The sequence below is a fragment of the Sus scrofa genome, chromosome 9 (assembly GCF_000003025.6).
Source record: "Sus scrofa isolate TJ Tabasco breed Duroc chromosome 9, Sscrofa11.1, whole genome shotgun sequence".
Taxonomy (NCBI): domain Eukaryota; kingdom Metazoa; phylum Chordata; class Mammalia; order Artiodactyla; family Suidae; genus Sus; species Sus scrofa.
Window position 1 is genome coordinate 126,071,121 of NC_010451.4, and position 19,137 is coordinate 126,090,257.

A 19,137-nucleotide genomic window follows, 5' to 3' on the forward strand; every position below is an offset into this window, starting at 1 on the left:
GTACAGCTTGCCAGAGGGAGCTTTTACGTAAAATCAGATAATACAATAGGAAAGAAAAAGGCTCCCATTGGAAACGCAAAACTCAGTAAATAAATAAAATACATCCCAGTTGTTCTTCCTGTTAGATTTAAGATTATTTTCAGGGAGTTCCCGTTGTGGGTCAGTGGGTTAAGAACCTGACATCGTCTCAGCGAGGATGCAGATTCTATCCCTGGCCTTGTTCAGTGGGTTAAGGGTCTGCAAGCTGCAATGTAGGTCACAGATATGGCTGGGACCCAGTGTTGCTGTGGCTGTGGTGTAGGCCTCAGCTGCAGCTCCTATTCAACTCCTAGCCTGGAAACGTCCATATGCCACAGGTTCGGCTGTAAAAAGAAAAATAAATTATTTTCAAAACTCAAATTCTATGAAGTTGGAGTGCCCTAACTAAAATATTATAAATGGTTCAATTTTATCACATAATTACCAAGCATACTGTGGCCATTTGCTGTTTTTAACTATCTTATTGACTACCACTTCAAACACTGATTTTATGTTATAAAAATCCTAACTCTCTACCAGGAATGTAATTTAAGAAAAATAAAATTTAAGTTGCTTAAAGCAGAATACCTTATATGCAGAATACCTTATATTTGAAAGGAAGACCCTAGGCACCAACCATTCTTTAACTTTGAAGGGATGCTGGTTTAGAATAAAGATTTCTGGGCTCCCCTGCTTAGATTTTTTTTTTTTTTTTTTTTTTTTTGTCTTTTTGCCATTTCTAGAGCCGCTTCTGCGGCATATGGAGGTTCCCAGGCTAGGGGTTGAATCAGAGCTGTAGCCACTGGCCTACGCCAGAGCCACAGCAACGCGGGATCCGAGCCGCGTCTGCAACCTACACCACAGCTCAGGGCAACGCCGGATCGTTAACCCACTGAGCAAGGGCAGGGACCGAACCCGCAACCTCATGGTTCCTAGCCGGATTCGTTAACCACTGAGCCACGACGGGAACTCCCCCTGCTTAGATTCCTATTTAGTAGGTGTGAGGTGAAGCCAGGCAACCTGAAATTCTAATAGACCCCTCATCCTCACATCAGTCCCACACCAGTCATTCGGAGACAGACCACATTCTGAAAAACACGGCTAAAATTCTTTATGTATGGATAACCCTAAATAACTAAGTGCTTCTGACTAAGCAAAGTTTTCAAAGAATTGATACATTCCCTTCTACATATAGAAAGGGTTCTAACTATTTTTAAGGGAAAGCTTCCTAAAATATATCCCACATTTCTCTATCATTTTTACCTACAGCATAGAGGGTATAATTTAATCGTGATGGAGGCTTGATTATTGCTGTTACGGCTGATATGTGGGATCGTTGCAGAGAGCATTCAACACAGAGGTGACCAAAACGCTGATTTCTAAAATGGCCCTAGAACTTGAAAATGTTCTAAATGTCAGCTTTGGTTTTTGAGTCTTTTTCCTAAGGACAAGGAGGAAAATGTGCAGCTATAGAACCTCAAGGGCCATGCAATCTGGCTGCAAATGAACGGTGGCTTAAAAGATGGAAGCAGCCTTTGTAAAATTGTTATTAGTGACAATTAACTTTGGACACCAGTCAAAATTTATCTATTGGGATCTGCCAATATGGTAGGCTCTACCAATATGGTAGGCTCTACACTTCAAACAATCCTCTCACCGAAAAAAAAAATATGCTGGATAAATTACACTGTCAATACTATTTTTAAATATCTTAATGAGCTGGCAATAAATAAGGGATCTGTTATGGGTTGAATTGTGTTCCTTCCAAATTCATGTGTTGAAGTTCTAACTCTAGGCATCACAGAAAGTGACCTTATTTGGAAAGAAGTCATTGTAGATGTAATGAGTTAGGGTGAGGCCATTCGGGGGTAGGTTGAGTCCTAATACAATAGGACTAATGTCCTTATGAAAAGGGGAAATTTGGACACAGACACACACATAGGAAGAATGCCACGTGAAGTAAAGGCAGCGATAAAAGTGATGCTTCTGTAAGCCAAGGAGAGAAGCCGGGAACAGAGCCTTCCCTCACAGCCCTCAAGAGAAAACAATCCTTCCAACACCTTGCCTCCAGAACCATGAGACAACAAATTTATGGTGTTTTAAGCTACCGAGTTAGTGGTACTTTGTTACAACAGCTCTAGCAAATGAATACAAAAACCAACAACAACCCTAGGAAACTAATATAAAATGTTATATTAGCCAAGCCTTGAAACCACTTTTAGAAAAATGAAGGCATCAATAAACCTAATTCCCTTACTATTTTTAAGCTAATGTCATTTAGTCATTCTTTCTGCAGGCTCCCGCAATGCTGGGTACCAGAAACAAAGTCCCACTCGGTCACAGGCAGAGCCTACTGGGATTCTGGGGTTGAATAAGATGGAATCTAGCGGATAGGGTTTAATCTCTTCTTCTGTGCTTAATCTGGTTTCACTTGCCTATAGGGGGCCGTGTGCAGAGGCCTTGTGCCTGATACGTCTGAATTACTGTTCCCAGCGCAGAACTGCTGTGCCTAACAGGTCAGAGGGATGGGCTGTGGGCAGAAGTGCTGTGTACCTCACTGCAAGTCATGATGGTGGCAGCAGGCCAGGGGCAGAGATGCTGTGCCTGGCACTTCGGTCTGGAGCATCATGGGCAACACACCTGCACCAGACCTGTGAGAACTCCACGCCTCCCTCTGCTGATAAGAACCCTATAAAGCAGCCCTGCCAAGAGCCTAGCCTGTCCCAGAAGAGCCTGCACTCTAGAGCAGCAGCTCTCACCTCTCCATTCTTTGATTAAAGAATAAAGTTTCCCTTTGCTTCTGAACTGAACTCTCCAGCAACACTGGGCAGGGGGAACCCTTACTGGGGCCCAAATGGAAAAGATCCGTAACAAACCCATATAAGGTGCTAAATTAAATCACAGAAACTATCTGCATACGAATGGTCTTAGGCTATTACAAGGAAAATTGCCTGTCTTAAGCTTTGGCATCGAGTGAAGGAGCTAAATATTTCTCAGGGGAAATGACATTCATAAGCATGTCCTTACAAATTTTATGGTCTGAATTCACGTTAGCTGAGTGGTCCAAATATCTAGCAGTGCCCTCAAGCATCTGGTGAGAGGAAATGAAATTCTCTCCAGAGGAATTCACCTTCAGTTGGCCTCAATGCAATATGAGCTTATCATCAAAAATCACAAAGAACACAAGTTAACAAGGTGCCAGAAGCCAGAACCAGTAGAGGAGTTCCCACTGCGGCTCAGTGACAATGAACCTGGATAGAATCCATGAAGACATGGGTTTGATCCCTGGCCTCACTCAGTGGGTTAAGGATCCAGCATTGCTGTGAGCTGTGGTGTAGGTTGCAGACAAGGCTCAGAGCTGGTGTTGCTGTGGCTGTGGTGTAGGCCAGCAGCTACAGCTCCAATTTGACCCCTAGCCAGGGAACCTCTGTGTGTTGCAGGTGTGGCCCTAAAAAGACAGAAAAAAAAAAAATCAGTAGAAAGAACAGATAACAGAATACAACCCATAAAGAGCTCAGATACTGGAATTAGCAAACATAGAATATAAAATGTATTAAGTTTAACATGTTTAAAAAAATAAAAGGAGGAATTGAAAATGTAAGTAAACAGTAAGAGCCTATTTTTACATGACTACTCAGATTAGAAAAAGAATCAAACCAGAAATAAAAAATATAAAAATTAAAATTAAAACTGGAGTTCCCATCATGGCTCAGTGGTTAGTGAACCCGACTAGTATCCATGAGGGCACAGGTTGGGTCCCTGGCCTCGCTCAGTGGGTTAAGGATCCAGCATTGCCAAGAGCTATGGTGTAGGTCGCAGATGCAGCTCGGATCCCGTGTTTCTGCGGCTGTGGTGTAGGCCAGCAGCTACAGCTCCAATTGGACCCCAACCCTGGGAACATTCATAGGCCGTGGATGTAGCCCTAAAAAGGCAAAAAGCCAAAAAAAAAAAAAAAAAGAAGAAGAAGAAGAAAAAGAACATAAATGGTTCAGGAAAGAGAAAAAGATGGAAAATAATAAATAAAAAGTTAAAGAATGAAGAAGACAGATTAAAAACATATCATTTATATATACATATATCTTAAATAGATTCCCCAAAGGATAAGAGACAGAGAATGAGAGAGAAGAAGAGATGACGGCTAAGAATTTTCCAAAATTAATTAAACAATAACCCACAGATTCAGGAAGACCAACAAATCTCAAGCAATATAAATAAATAGGAAATCACAGTTAAGACACATTCTTGCAAAATTGCAGAATATTAAAGACAAAGTGATTTTTTAAAAAAAGCTGAGAAAGAAATCAAATTACTCTTGCAAAAACAGCAATTAGGGTGATAGCAAGTTTCTCAACTTAAATAATGGAAGCCAGAAGATAGTAGAATAAAATATTCAATGTGGTGATAGAAAAATAACTGCCATCCCAGAATTTCATATGTAGTAAGAATATGTTTTAAGAACTTGGATTAGATAAAGACACTTTCTTATAAACAAAAACTGAGAAAGTGTGATCCCAAATTAAGAAAATTCTACAGGATATATTTTAGGAAGAAAGAAAATGCTCCCAGATATAGAAGGTCTAGAATGTAAGAAAAAATTATGAGCTCGGAGTTCCCGTCATGGTTCAGTGGTTAGTGAACCGGACTAGCATCCATGAGGACGCGGGTTTGATCCCTGGCCTCACTCAGTGGGCTAAGGATCTTGCGTTGCTGTGAGCTCTGATGTAGGTCACAGCTGCAGCTCGGATCTGACATTGCTGTGGCTCTGGTGTAGGTCTGCTGCAACAGCTCTGATTAGACCCCTAGCCTGGGAACCTCCATATGCTGCGGGTGTGGCCCTAAAAGACAAAAAGAAAAAAAAAAAAAGAAAAAAAATTATGAGCAAAGAGTGGTAAAGATGTAGTAAACATTAAAACTGTATAAAACAGCAGCAATAATAGAAAGTTAAAATAAAAATATATAATTAAAATTCAAGTCAACAGGAGCCTGTCTATAAGTGGTGGGGGGAGTATGTTAATGGGGTTAAAATAGTCTACATTCTATTTTTTTTGAGAAAAAGTTAAAGATGTTGATTAATTTTTGACTTTGGGAAGTTAAGTTATGCAGGCTAACAAAATAAAAATAGAATGTACACATGTCTCTTGTAGAATAATAATAACCAGTCCAGAAGAAGGCAAGAACATAGAAAAAGGGAAACAGAAAAGGTGGGATATACAGAAAATACAAAATAGGATGGTAAGTCTATATGAGTAATTACAGTAAGTGTAACTAGACTGGATGCTCCATTTAAGAGATTGTCCATTGTTTTTACTAGCTAGATAGTCCATGCAAGCACCAAAAAGTTACTGTAGCTACATTAACATCAGACAAAATAAACTTGAGGGCAAAAAGCATTAAGAAAGATAAAAAGGGTCACTTCATAACAAGAAAAGACTCAGTTCATCAGGAAGAGAAAACAATTTCAGACAAGTACTCATCTAGTTATATCTATGTACATATAGAAAGTGTAACAAAATATAATTAAACAATTAATAGAAATGAAAAAATCTACCATCATTGTGGCAAGATTTTAATAAGCCTCTCCTAGTAACTGATAAATCTAGCATAATAAAAATAATTAGTAAAAATACAAAAGATTTGAAGGACACAATTGACACAAGCTAATGGATGTATACAGCTGTCGAATACATATCATTTTCAAGTAACTACGGAGCTTTTATCAGAAGAATATAAATATTGTGGGAAGTAATGTGTAAATCATAATCAAATAAAATCAGCATCAGAGGGAAGAGATCTCTGTAATACAAGTTATGGAGATTGACAAGGATCAGAGTGGCCGGGCAGTATCTGACAAAGATTTTTTTTCAAATTAAACTGAATTTTTACTTTAATCTATCATCTGGTCTTAAGAGGTATTGCAATAAAAAGCAAAACAAAACTCAGGATAAAAAAATTGACCACATACAGATCCATAAAGCAAGGTGCAAAATATGCTAAAGGGTGACGGCATACACACTCTATTACTGTCCACAGTGCAATTAATCTAGAAATCAATACTAAATATACAACATAATTGGAAATTAAAAAACGTAATTGTAAGTAACTCAAGTCAAAGAAGAAATAATAATGGAAATTAGAAAATATTTGTCTTAATGAAAATAGAACTATTGCATTCCATATTTGTGGGATTTAGTTAAAACAATGTTTAGGGAGTCCCCGTCAGGGCTCAGTGGTTAGTGAACCTGACTAGCATCGGTGAGGAAGCAGGCTCGATCCCTGGCCTTGCTCAGTGGGTTAAGGATCTGGCGTTGCCGTGAGCTGTGGCGTTGGTCACAGACACGGCTTGGATCCTGCGTTGCTGTGGCTCTGATGCAGGCCAGTGGCTGCAGCTCCGATTGGACCCCTAGACTGGGAACCTCCATATGCTGTGAGAAGCGGCCCTAGAAAAGGCAAAAAGACAAAAAAAAAAAAAAAAAAAAAAAAAAAACAATATGTAGAGGGAAATTTATAACATTCAAATGCTAATATTGAGGCAGAAGAAAGGCTGGTGATTAATGACCATATTAGTTTTCTATTGTTGCAAAGCAAATTACCCCAAAAGCTAATGGCTTCAAACAGTAATAAATATCTATCCTCTCTCATTGTTTTTGTGGGTTAGGAATTCAAAAGTATCATGGCTACCTGGTTCTGGCTTGAGGTGTTTTGTGAGGTCACAGTCACATGTCAGCTAGAGCTGCAATCATCTGAATGAAACAGAAGCATCCACTTCCGAGGTGGTGAGCTGGCGAGTTGATGCCGGCTATTGGCATCAGCTTCTCTCCACATGGCCCTCCAGAGAGAGCTGCTGATGTGTTCTCACTAGATGATGGCTGGGTTCTCCCCGAGAGAGTGATCCAAAAGAGAATAAGCCAGGCAGAAGCTATTCTTTTTGTGACCTATTCTGGGAAGTCACATACCATCATTTTGGCCACATTCTATTTGTGAGAAGTGAGTTAGTAAGTCTGGCTCACAAGAAGAGGAAAATTAAGTCCCATTTTTTTTTTTTCAGGGAAAGGATGTCAAAGCATTTTAAAACAATCACAATGAGGTAAGCATCTACCTGAAGAGATGAGAAAAAGAAAAAGAAAAAAAACCCAGCAAAAATAAAGCCCCAGGAAATAGAAGAAAAGCAGTTTTAAAAGAGGACATCAAAATTAACATAATAGAAAACAGATGAGCAATAATCTGCAACGTCTATGTTTGTTTGTTTTTTAAAGTTGACAAAATTGACAAGCTTCTAGTAAAATCGAACAAGAAAAAAAGAGAAGTGATACAAATAAACAATACGAGAAATAAATAAAAACAAGCACAGATGCTACAGAGCATAAAAGAGGCATTGTGAGTATATTCTTTAAAAATAGGATAGGGAGTTCCTGTTGTGGCTCAGCTGGTTACAAAGGTGATGCAGGTTTGATCCCTGGCCTCACTCAGTGGGCTAAGGATCTGGAGTTGCTGCTGTGAGCTGTGGCGTAGTGTAGGTCATAGATGTGGCTTGGATCCCACTTCGCTATGGCTGTGGCACAGGCCCGCAGCTGCAGCTACGATTCAGCCCCTAGCCTAGAAACTCCCATATGCTGCAGATGTGGCCCTAAGAAGCCAAGGGGGGGGGAGAGGATAGTATGCATACCTTTATGCCACTAATTTTTAAAACATAAACAAAGTGGATACATTTCTAGAAAACTTGTAACTTACTGAAACTGACTTAGGAAATAGAAAAACTGAACAATTCTGTAACGATTAAAAAATTCAAGACAGTAGTTTAAAATTCTCCCTCAAAAAGAACATCAAGTTAAGACGGTTTTATAGGCAAGGTCTGCCAAATAGAAAAAAATACAAGTAATTCTTGTCTTAAACCAACTCTTCAAGATTATAGAAAAGGGAAAAAGAGGAGATGGCCATACTCTCTAACTCCTTTTCTGAAGCAAGAATAACCTTACAGCACAAACTAAAAACATCAGTGCAAAAATAGGAAAATTACAGGCCAAACGCACGTAACACAAATGTGAATGTTCCTTAAGACATGAGCAAAGCAAATCAAAAGTAAATTTCTATAAATGAGCAACAAACAGAAAGTGGTCACAGCCGCACTGTTAATATAAATAATGGACACACTCCAAAGCCTATCAACAGGAAAATGGACACTAGAAATTATGGCACATTAACATAATGGAATGTATTCAGCAATGAAAATCAATGACATACAGCCACAAGCAATAACATGGGTGATTCACTGGAGTATAATATTGAAAAAAAGAAGCCATGAAAGAAAAAAAAAAAAAAAAAGAACATCAAGCTTTTGCACAGCAAAAGAAACCACAAAAAACCAAAATGACAACTTACAGAATGGGAGAAAATCGTTTCTTTCTAACGATGAAACTGACAAGGGCTTAATCTCTAAAATATACACACAACTTATACAACTTATAAATTGTCTGTGTGTAATGAAATTCCACAAGACAAAGTCTACAAACATGGAAAATGATGAAACACGTGTGATAAAGCCACCAAGTCCAGGATGAAGCACCTAAGAAACATCAGAAGTAACAGTAATGCTCCTTACACTTTCTGCAAGCTGCAGAAGCATATTCTTTCATGGCTACTCAGTATTTCATTTAAAAACCTCAAAACAGCTAATAGAATAATAGCTCCCAGGATGGTTCTCTTCCATCTCATATGCTCTAAATTTGTTCACAGGGCCGGCAGGAGGACGGTGGTTCACCATTCTGTCACAACAGATGAGGATTTTCTCCAAGCTCTTCTGTATGTCGATTTTTAGAAGGAATTCAAAAATATATGCCAAAGAGAGTTCTTTCATAATGTCGATTATCTAGCCATGTATTAAAACAGCCATACCATTTGTTCTGTCATTTTAATAAGTATGTGTCAATCTTAACCATATCCCATTAAAAGTAAAAAAAAAAAACTTGTAAGCTAGTCAAGCTTTCAGTCATAATAACATCAAAACCTGTCCCATAATTTTGGTATGTACCCCATCCAAATAGCACAGACCAAAAAAAAAAAAAAAAAAATGTTTGCTTGAATTCACTTCAACTCTCTGGTTGTTTAATCTTTTTTAAAAATTCTTGTTCCAATGTGTCACCCTTTACTGTAATAACACAACTTTTAGTCCTTTATACCAAAATAACTACTGGGTTCATTGAGAGAGGAGGAGGGAAGGTGGCAGGAATCTGTGGTTTTACTGAAACGATAGCATGTGTTTGACAGGTGAAGTAGTTTCATGGCAACATAGCTTTAGACAACAAACAAAGCTAAGGCTATAAATGCACTTGCGGTGATAAACGCTAAAGAGCTGAGAGGAACCAATTCTATTTATTCTGATCTCTGATGGAGACCTGTCCTTTCAGGTCCAACTCTCAAATTGTTTTGAGAGCTTTAAGTAATTTAAAAAATCCGTACGTAAAACTAATATTAATAAAACCTGTTTAGAGCTATTATTTCAGCTTTTTATTTCATCTTTATTGAGGTGTAGTTGACATGTAAAATTACAAAATTTTAAAATGTACATCATGGGGACTCGATGTATGTCTCCACGGTGAAGGGATTCCACCTGTGTTGCTAAGTAACACACCCATCATCTCATGTATCTGTCCTTTTGGGGGGGGGGCGGTGAGAACATTTCCATTCTACTCTTTTAGCAAATTTCAGTTACAAAATACAGTGTTATTATCACTACAGGCACCGTGTTTTACATCAGATCCTCAGACCTTATTCATGTTATAATTGAAACTCCAGGCCCTATTACCAACCTCTCCCTTATGGGCCCCACCCCTCAGCCCTGGCAACCAACCACTTTACGCCGTTTCTGTTTGACTTTTTTTTTTTTTTTTTAAGATTTCACATATGAGTGGTACTATGCAGTATTGGTCTTTCTCTGGCTTATTTTGGATATATTAAAGTATTCCCAATTCACGTCCTCACAAGCCGTATAATCTTCCTTTACAAATCAAAGTTTTTATTGACATAAAGGGTTTCAATAAGTAAATAAACCAGTTATGGTTTGCGTCTTGGACTACAGAAAATTTAACCAGGAAGCAGTTACATTATCACTTATTTTACCTTCAGAGTGTCTCGAAACTAAAAAATATAGTCATGTTAAGCTGGTGGACAAAATACCAAGTTAAACTCAGAGGGTGCTATTTATCAAGAAACCAGACCTCAGATGACCTCCAGTGAAAGTCTACAGGTTTGCTTCACTTTGGATCATGCAAGAGTAATATGATTTAACAGTGCTTTAAATGATAGAGAGATGAAAAAGTCTTTCAAAAGTCTTGTTGAAAAACATGCGATATGTAACTGAAACAGATATCAAGGACTAGGTGTCAGGACAGTTGGTCTTTTTCCACCAACTAGCTGTGACCTTGGACAAGCGAGTTACTATTTGAGCCTTATCATAAATAAACTGTAAGGGGATGGACTAGATGACCACTAAGATCCTTTGCAAATTTAGAGTTTTATGAACAGTAAATAAGGATCAGAGAGGGGAAAGTGCTAACCAGAAAAAAGTGACCTATTCACATATGTCACAGATTTATACTGTGTTGAGTGTTACCCGCATGAGGCAAAGCACACACAGTAAATTCAAGGGCAGAATAGTCTCCAAGCAGAGAGAATCCTTTTAAAAAATGTTTGTTTGGGACTGTCCTACGAAAACTGGAAATCAATATCTAGTTATTTATTAAACATTAATTAACAAACATCTTTGTTTATAATGCATAGAAATGAAAGCACATTATGAAAAATATAAGTAAAAGCATCCAAAGAGATGTTTACAAAAATTTTACTTTTATTTATCTATTTCCAGTCAAACATTATTCATTTGTAGTAAAGTGTCTAAAAGAACCCACACATAATTAGGATTTTCTAATTCATAGATATGTGAGTTATAAATACAAGCATGTGCCACAAATTCAGAAATGTGTTTTCATATATGACAAAATGAAATTCATTATATGCTTTCAGTTAAAATCGATTGATGCCCACATCAGAAACTTAGTCCCTCAAGTAATAAACTTGTTTCCTAAGTAATAATGGGTGTTCCAATCAACACACCAAAAAGAATTTGTTCCAGCTAATTTGAATCATAAAACCCTTTTCTGTTTTAAAATTCAACTTAATTCAGCAGCATTAATTGAACACCTAAAATGTGCAAGTGTCAAAATCCAGTCTCATAAAGGCATTTGATTTGACATGGGATTTCTGGGATAAGAGCTCAAGGCATACTACCTTGACAGTAACCAATCCCAAAGTTTCATCACTGTTATAGCTCCACATCCAGCCTCACTGTATCACAAACTCCCTTGGAGGGCATCATCGCTGTGGGTGACTGAACTAGTCCAAGTTAAGGCAGAAGTTTGCAAAGTGTCTCTACATGATTGCGTTCTCTTCATCAAGAAAGAGGCACTTTTCTTTTACACTCTCTTTTTCAATGCATGTGCCCTCATGCTTCCCAGATATTCTACTGTGCCCTCTTTCTTAGTGTTCCTGATGATAGGGACACTGCATTTGCTCAGTGGTAGTCCCAGCTGTCCTCCAAGCTAGCAGAGTACTGTCGAACAAAATTTGGCCAGCATTCTACCTCCTATCCAGAATCACCTTCTTCCAGGGATGGCCACCTAACATCTAACTCCTTCGTTCCTCAAACACTTTGTGCTTTGTCTTGACAACTCGTTCACACCCTCATGTCAATGTGTTTATGAATCAGGTGAAACCACATTTATCATTGTCATATCTAAAACCACACTTAAATTCTCCAATCAGCTTTCCTTTCGTCCTAAGGGATTAATTCAGTAGTGTCATTGAATCAGTTTATGAAACACAAGGTATCTGTCCGAGCACTACAGAGGGATACAAAGGATGATACAAGATTTCCCTTCAGGAACTTGCACTTGAGTTAGAGAAATCGGACAACTAGACACGAAGATGAACAATGAAAGGCAGAGGGCAGGAAGCATCCGATCAGTGCAACAGATAATAGGCACTAGTCCCCTGGCCTTCATGGCAGGGGTCAGCCTGAACTTGTTCTTAGAGAAGCAAGAGAAAATTTGAATAGGTGAAAAGTGGTTCTTTCGTGTGTATGAAAAACCCGAAGATATCTACGTCAAACTTGTATTAAAGGCAGCTAGGAGGACTGCATCCTGCCAACCCCTGACCATTGTCAGATGCTCAGGTGCTGAGTTCTTCATTCTCGAACAAACAGACAAACAAACAAAAAACAGAAATAGGTGGGAGGGGTAAGGCAGCAAGACCGGGGAAAAGGAGGCTTGTGCTCGAGAACATTCCAAAGCCAGTCTCTTTGGAATGACGTATTTCATCTTTTCAACACTAGCAGGGCCACTGAAGGATTTTAATCAAAAATTGTTTTGAGATGATTTACCTGCGTGTTTCACATAGAAGGAGGTGGCAGTAATTGGGACAAGTAAGGTCAACTAAAAGCCTCTGGGAATGGTTTTTATAGGAGTCCCAAAGCAGGCTGATAGCAATAAACCGGAGATAAAATACAGAGGAGACTCCGGCAGTGGAGGAGTTATTTTCTATGAAGAGGGCGAGTCAGTGAGCCTAACTGAGTGCCTGGACTTCACGAGGGCTCTGTATTCCTAAGGAACGGCCAAATCACAGCTCCATGTGGTGAGTGAAGTTAGTACTTAACACAAAAGCACCGACCTATTTGACGTTAATGTTTACAGATGTTACTTACAATCACCTCTGAGCCACATCAACACTCCTGTGCTTTTTCCCACGTGGGCATATTACACCCATGCAACTATACCTGAGGATGGAGGGTGAATGTACTTGCAGAGCTTGGGCCTGGTGCCAGGCCCTCAGCCAAGTGCCCAGCCTCTGCCTTTGAGGGGCTCCCAAAGTTAAGTCAGGGCTTCGAGGAGCACACACAGGCTGCTGACTTCCCACCTAGGTCTGTGCTCCAGGCTGGGCTCCCGCTCTCCATCCTTGTCCAGGCATCTGTCTCCCAGACTCCTTCATCTGGATGGGCCAAGACTTCTCCAGCTTAACGTCTGCCACGCTGAACACATGATCCCTTTCCCTCGAGCCTGCTCCTCTTCACACAACGTTCCCATCTCAGAGAACGGCAGGAACCTGGCACGCTCCCTTGGGTTCTCCCACTGCCTCAAAGGATCTCTCCTTAAGTTCTGCTGATTTTACTTCCTGTCACCTCTTCTGGACAAGCTGCTACCATCTGTTGCAGCTTCATACGTGGCCTCTTGGTATCCCAGCATGCTACCCTCCCACCCACTCCCCACAGAGCAGCCAGGGTGACGTTTCTAAAATGAAAATATGACGAAGTTGCTTCTCTGCTTAAAACCCTTAAGTGGTTTCTTACTGATGCTACAATAAGGTGCAAAGCCCTTAAAAAGCTTCACAAAGCCCTTTATAGTCTGGATCCGGCCCATCTTCCCGTCCTCACTTGGCTCCTCTGTAAGCATCAACCACATGAAATTCTTTTAGTTCCTTTCATGGTCCATGCTCTAACTCTGTTCCTGGCACCAACAAATCCTATTCCTTCTTCCAAGAACACTTTTCCCTCTTTCTGCAAATTCTTATGCCAAGGAATGATTACCCTGAGCTGGAAGGATGGCTAAGGATGCTAACGATCATTATCAGATGTGTACAGCCCTTGATGTGTATCAATAGTTTTAACTATATCCCTATAACTACAGGGACCATAGTTTGCAAATTACAATTCTGAATAGGGCTGAATTGTGGACAATAGGACTGCTTTAGAACATCTTGGCTTTACATAAGTCCCATTTTTTTGTAGCAGTGGACATTTCAAACTCTGGACGTCCCCCATCGGGGACAAGGGGCTGCAGTAAGATTCCAAAAGGACAGAGGACAGCAGCTGCTCTAGGCACACGTGACGTGTGGGAGCTGAGGTCAGACCACCCCAAGTTGTGCCACTCTAGCTCGTGGATTACTTTGAGCTGGAAACAATCAAAGACCAAAAGACTCAGAAAGAGCTTCTGAACTTCCGCTTTACTTCCTAAAAGAATTTCAAATAGGAGGAAGGAAGAAGCTACCCCAGGAAGAAGCTATCACCACAGATACCTAGAGTCAAGCATTAGGTGTGATAAGCAGGGAGGAACCTAGCAAAGCCATTTGATCAAAGCCTTCTCTGTGTCACTCTGTCTTTGGACGGCCCGACAAACACTTCTTCCCCAACCAAACCTCTTCCTATCTTCCTATGAATCACCTTACATCCCCTTGAAGCCTCTGACCCCCGCCCTCCCTCTCCTTAGTCCAGAATGTATACAGACCTCACCTTGCCTTGCTGTCTTTGAAATCCTTCATACTTAGGTGAATGTAATAACTTTGATTTTCTCCCATTAATTTGCCACGTATCATCTTAACTGCTGCCCAAAGAACTAAGAGAGAAAAGGGGAAATCCCTCCCCACCCCACCCCACCACACAATGGACTTGAGATTTAGTCTAGTGTGTTGGCGTTGAGATGTTCTGCTAAGAATTAATCTTGTGCAGTTTTCTCATGCCTGCTCGATGAAGAGGTGTCAAAAACAACGCGTGTGCCCACTCAAGTGTACACACACACACACACACACACACACACACACACACACACACATCCTTCTGTGCTCCTTAGGAGTATAAATAGTCCTTGAAGCATCCAGAGGAAGCTCCATCTCTTTTTAAAGGAAGGAGGGGAAGAAAGCCCTCTACTTGCCTTACCTACCTTAGGATATAGCCTTACTGTCCAAGAGCAAGGTGTAATCAGGCCCTTTGTCAAGGTTAAATAGGAAACAAATCCATGCCATAAGGAGGAACAGCAGTGATTCTGGATTCAGAATAAATGGACATGGATACCTAGATTGATTGGAACCAAGAACTCCCAGGGCAAGTGGTCTGGGCTGAGTGGTAGGACTTGAGCACTGCAGCAGGTATTCTGATGAGGCAGAATAATAATGCAGGCAGTCAGTGTAGGAACTTGGGCTTGGATGCCTTCTTTGATATGGCCATTGATTAACATTTGTGGCTTAAGGGCTCCAGGGAGTAACATCCCCACAGGCCTTGTTTACTATAGGGAGTGTATCTATACCCAGATGGACATTAATCCCTAATTCCCTGTGACTCAGTTTATGGGAAGAAAAGGGCAAAGAAACCATGAGACTTATGGGACATTTCCACCCCTAAGACTCCTATTGGACAAGGACTGATGGAGGTAATTGGGCAAGGCCAATGGGGAAAAAAAAAAAAAAATCTTTCTGGACCTCACGTTGGTACCCCCTCCCACCTTTAAGGAATAAGACCCCCTATAAGACAATAGGGGGGGGGCTCTTCTCCCCGCTTCCCAGCTGTCCTGGGAACTATTTGCTTTCCTGCAATAAAGACTTTGCTTGCTTGCTGCCTGTGTTGTTTGTGAGTTCATTCTTCGGCTGTGTGAACAGGAACCCAGATTCCGGTAACATCTTTCCAGCATCACTGAGAACCCCAAGTGACAGAAGTCCTTGGCAGAACTTACCACAAAGGCAATAAAATGATCTTCCCTCAACGATACCTTGAGGGCATTATGTTAAGGGAAATAAGTCAGACAGAGAGAGACGAATACAGTATGATCTCACTAATACATGTAACCTTTAAAAATTGAACTCAAAAATAATAAATAAATAAAAATAAAAATTGAACTCAAAGAAAGAGAGAACAGATTGGTTGTGTCTGGTTTCGGGGTGGGTGGGGGGGATGGATTAAAGAGAGATCCAAATGTACAAACTTGGAGTCGTAAAATTAAGTCATAAGATATGATGTACAGATGGTACCTATAGTTAACAATACTGTAATGTCCATGAAAATTTGCTAAGAGAGTAGATCCTGAACGAGCTCATCACAAGAAAAAAATTTTGCCAACTATGTGGAGGTGATATATTTTAACTAACTTACCATGCTGAGTGTTTTACAATGATTATACATTCCATCATTATGTTGTACACCTGAAACCAATACAATGTTTATGTCAATTATATCTCAATAAAATGCGGGAAAAAGATCCCTGAGGACTTGTGAGTGGATGAAGCAAGAGTCGCCCAGCATCAGCTGCGAGAGTGTCTCAAACTTTGTTCTCAACAGCGGCGCCCACTGGCCTGAGAACCAGGGGGGCAATGGCATAGACAGCCTGCCTGGACTCTGGTGGCCTCCAGTGAAAGGAAGCAGCCTTTCTTCAGCCCCCTCAGAGTTCTGAGTCCTTATCACAGCACTCATTTTACACATTTTTCTAAATACTTCCGGCAATTATGAGAAGAATAAAATAAAATAATGGTTAACTGGGAGTTTGTGAAATCTCTTACAGGTTTACTCAAAATCTGACAGCGACTAACAGGTAGAGACTGAAACAAAGAAAAAGTGACTCAGTAAAGATAGATGCTGCATTGTGCCATCAAAAACAAAGAGAAAGAAGTAACAAAGGAAAAGGAAGGAAGGAGAAAGAAGTGTCACTGGCCCGTGACAGGCAGGGGCTGTGCCCTACAATGTTCTGATGGTCTCTGGTTCTGACCGGAGCCCCTGGAAGTTATGCCAAATCACATTAGGTCTGCATGGAGCCTCGGCGAGCTTTCTAGGCAGAGGAACGTGACACAGAACCAGGGCAAGGTGACAAGACTCCATTATCCCAGTGCCTTTGATAACGTACTAGAGAGCAGAATGGGGTTTTGAATCGACTGAAATCTTCCATAAATGGACTCTAAATGCAGGCTACATAGCTTCCCAAAACTCCCCAGAGAAATTCCTATTATGTACATGGACGGGGGAATGAAGCCAGTTTCATCTGGCTGGGTAGACAACATTCTCTGCTTAGTGAAACTCCATGGTCTTGTGTTCACTGCCAACTGCATGTTCAGACTAGCCCAAGGTCCTGCACACAGAGGTGTAAGTGTATTGAAAAATGAGGTAGATGATGCAGGCAGTGCTGGGACATTCTCTGTTTCTGAAACGTCAAAACCTCAAGGCAAGATGTTCATAAGATAGCATCTTTTAAAGTCCTTAACTAGTTATGAGCCAATATTATGATGAAGGTTACTAAGGGTTGCTATAGCAAAATAGAGTGACATTGTGTTTTTCCATTAACCTATCACTATACGAGCTAAAATCAAGAACACAGACTGAGATGCATCACTTCTGACTTTTGCTCTGTGGGATGGACACGGTCAGGGAAACCTCAGAACTTAAAAGTAAGTGCGCAATGAAATTACCCTTATTAGGAAAATAAAAGCACTGCTGGATGAGGTGACTCAACTCAAATGTCACCTGCCCAGAGAGGCCTCCCCTGACAAGGCTTCTCCCTTCTTCCGTGTGCAGTAACCTCCAGTTACTCGGTAACAGGCAGTTTTGATAACTATCAAGTGATCTTGTGAATTTCTGCTGGTGTTTGCCCCTCCTCCCTGCCTGAATGTAGACCCCAGAGAGAGGAAATTTGCGTGATTCATTAATTACTCTGTTCATAACACCTTTAGAGGTTGCCATTGAGTGGGTCCTCAATAATATTTAACTGGTTACCTTGCCAACGGCCAAATGACAAAGAGCTCAATTCTCAGTAACTGAAGGCTTTGTAGAGTCCCGAAAATCCAGTATTCACATCAGTTTATCAAAAACATCACATAGGAGTTCCTGTCGTGGCTCAGCAGAAATGAATCTGACTCGGAATCATGAGGTTGTGGGTTCGATCCCTGGCCTCACTCAGTGGGTTAAGGATCCGGTGTTGCCGTGAGCTGTGGTGTAGGTTGCAGACATGGCTCGGATCTGGTGTTGCTGTGGCTCTGGCGTAGGCCAGTGGCAACAGCTCCGATTAGACCCCTAGCCTGGGAACCTCCATAGGCCGCAGGTGCGCCCTAAAAAAAAAAAATCACATACTGGGATGATGAGTCTTTTTATTACAGATCTAATATTAATTAAATCTGTTTGTAGAGGCAACATGGTCGGAAGCAATGCTGCTCTAAGTGTGGTCCATGAACCAACAGCACCAGCATCCCTCGGAAGTTTGTTAGAAAAGCCAAATCAGGATCCCACCGTAATACAAACATACATACATACACGCATACATACAAAGATATACAGTGAATCAGTATATCTGAAGGTGGAGTCGAAAAACCTGTTCAGCAAGTTTTCCAGTGATTCTTATGTACCCTAAAGTTTTGAGTAACTGCTATTCAGAAATAAAGATGAGAACAAACAAGAAATGTGATAAGGACTAGGATTTTACCAGGGACAATGGGCACAATCTTACTATCATTCAGAGGGAGGCATTATACCCAAAATTATATGCATGAATAATATGGCACTCTGCCTACATGTGCCATCAGATCCCTGCTCCCGGTCCTGTTTCTCCAAGGTTTCCCTGCCCTGACTAAACAACCAGCAAGGCGACCATCCTCCTTGTGCATATGCCTCACTTTGCTTGGTCTCCCTCTCCTTTCTGGGGGAAGCTCCATCTGTGGCTCTTTCTGGGAATCATTCTAACAGACGACTGGCCAGACCAACTGTGCCCAGGCAGCCCCGCTGAGGACCTGAGGGCAGCTGTGACTTACCATGATTTAGGTGTCTGATGCAGTCCGTCAGGAGAGCACTGAACTTCTTCTGCTCGGCAGCCTCCTGGAAGCAGAAGTAGCTGTGTCTGAGGAATGGTTGCCACAGGTACACCGGGAATTCCTTGGGCAGAGCCACAAAGGGCTGCGTGTTCTCTTTCTCGCTGGTTGCTGAAGAAACATGAAAAACACAAAGCTGTTTTATAACACGTATCTCTTATTCAAAATACTTATTTCAGGCTGTGGAGGTTTATTTCAGGCTCTGGGGATGGAAAGGCGGTGTGAGATATCTTCAGGGCATGGGGAAAAGGCGTTTCAGGCTCCTCTTGCATCCCTCCGCCAGCTTCACCTGTCTTACTCCAGCACGTGGCTCACCTACTATCCACAGGGACAGCCAAGGCCATCAGATAATCCATCTCAACTTCCTTACTTGGAATGACCCAGCCTGCCTGGCTGGCCCTGGGCAGCTGTGCCTACCTGCCAGGCATTCACCCTACTGTCTCCCGGGGTTCCTATTCCACCAGG

The 19,137-nt window shown here is 41.1% G+C and overlaps 1 protein-coding gene across 1 annotated transcript in view; it reads right to left on the reverse strand.

Annotated features, from left to right (window-relative positions):
- The window catches only part of FAM129A (protein Niban-like), a 165,087-nt gene that overhangs the window by 63,628 nt on the left and 82,322 nt on the right, over nt 1-19,137 (reverse strand). The window contains exon 5 of the mRNA NM_001243219.1: nt 18,616-18,783. Coding sequence (NP_001230148.1) covers nt 18,616-18,783 — 168 coding nt within the window. The remainder of the gene's footprint in view (nt 1-18,615; nt 18,784-19,137) is intronic.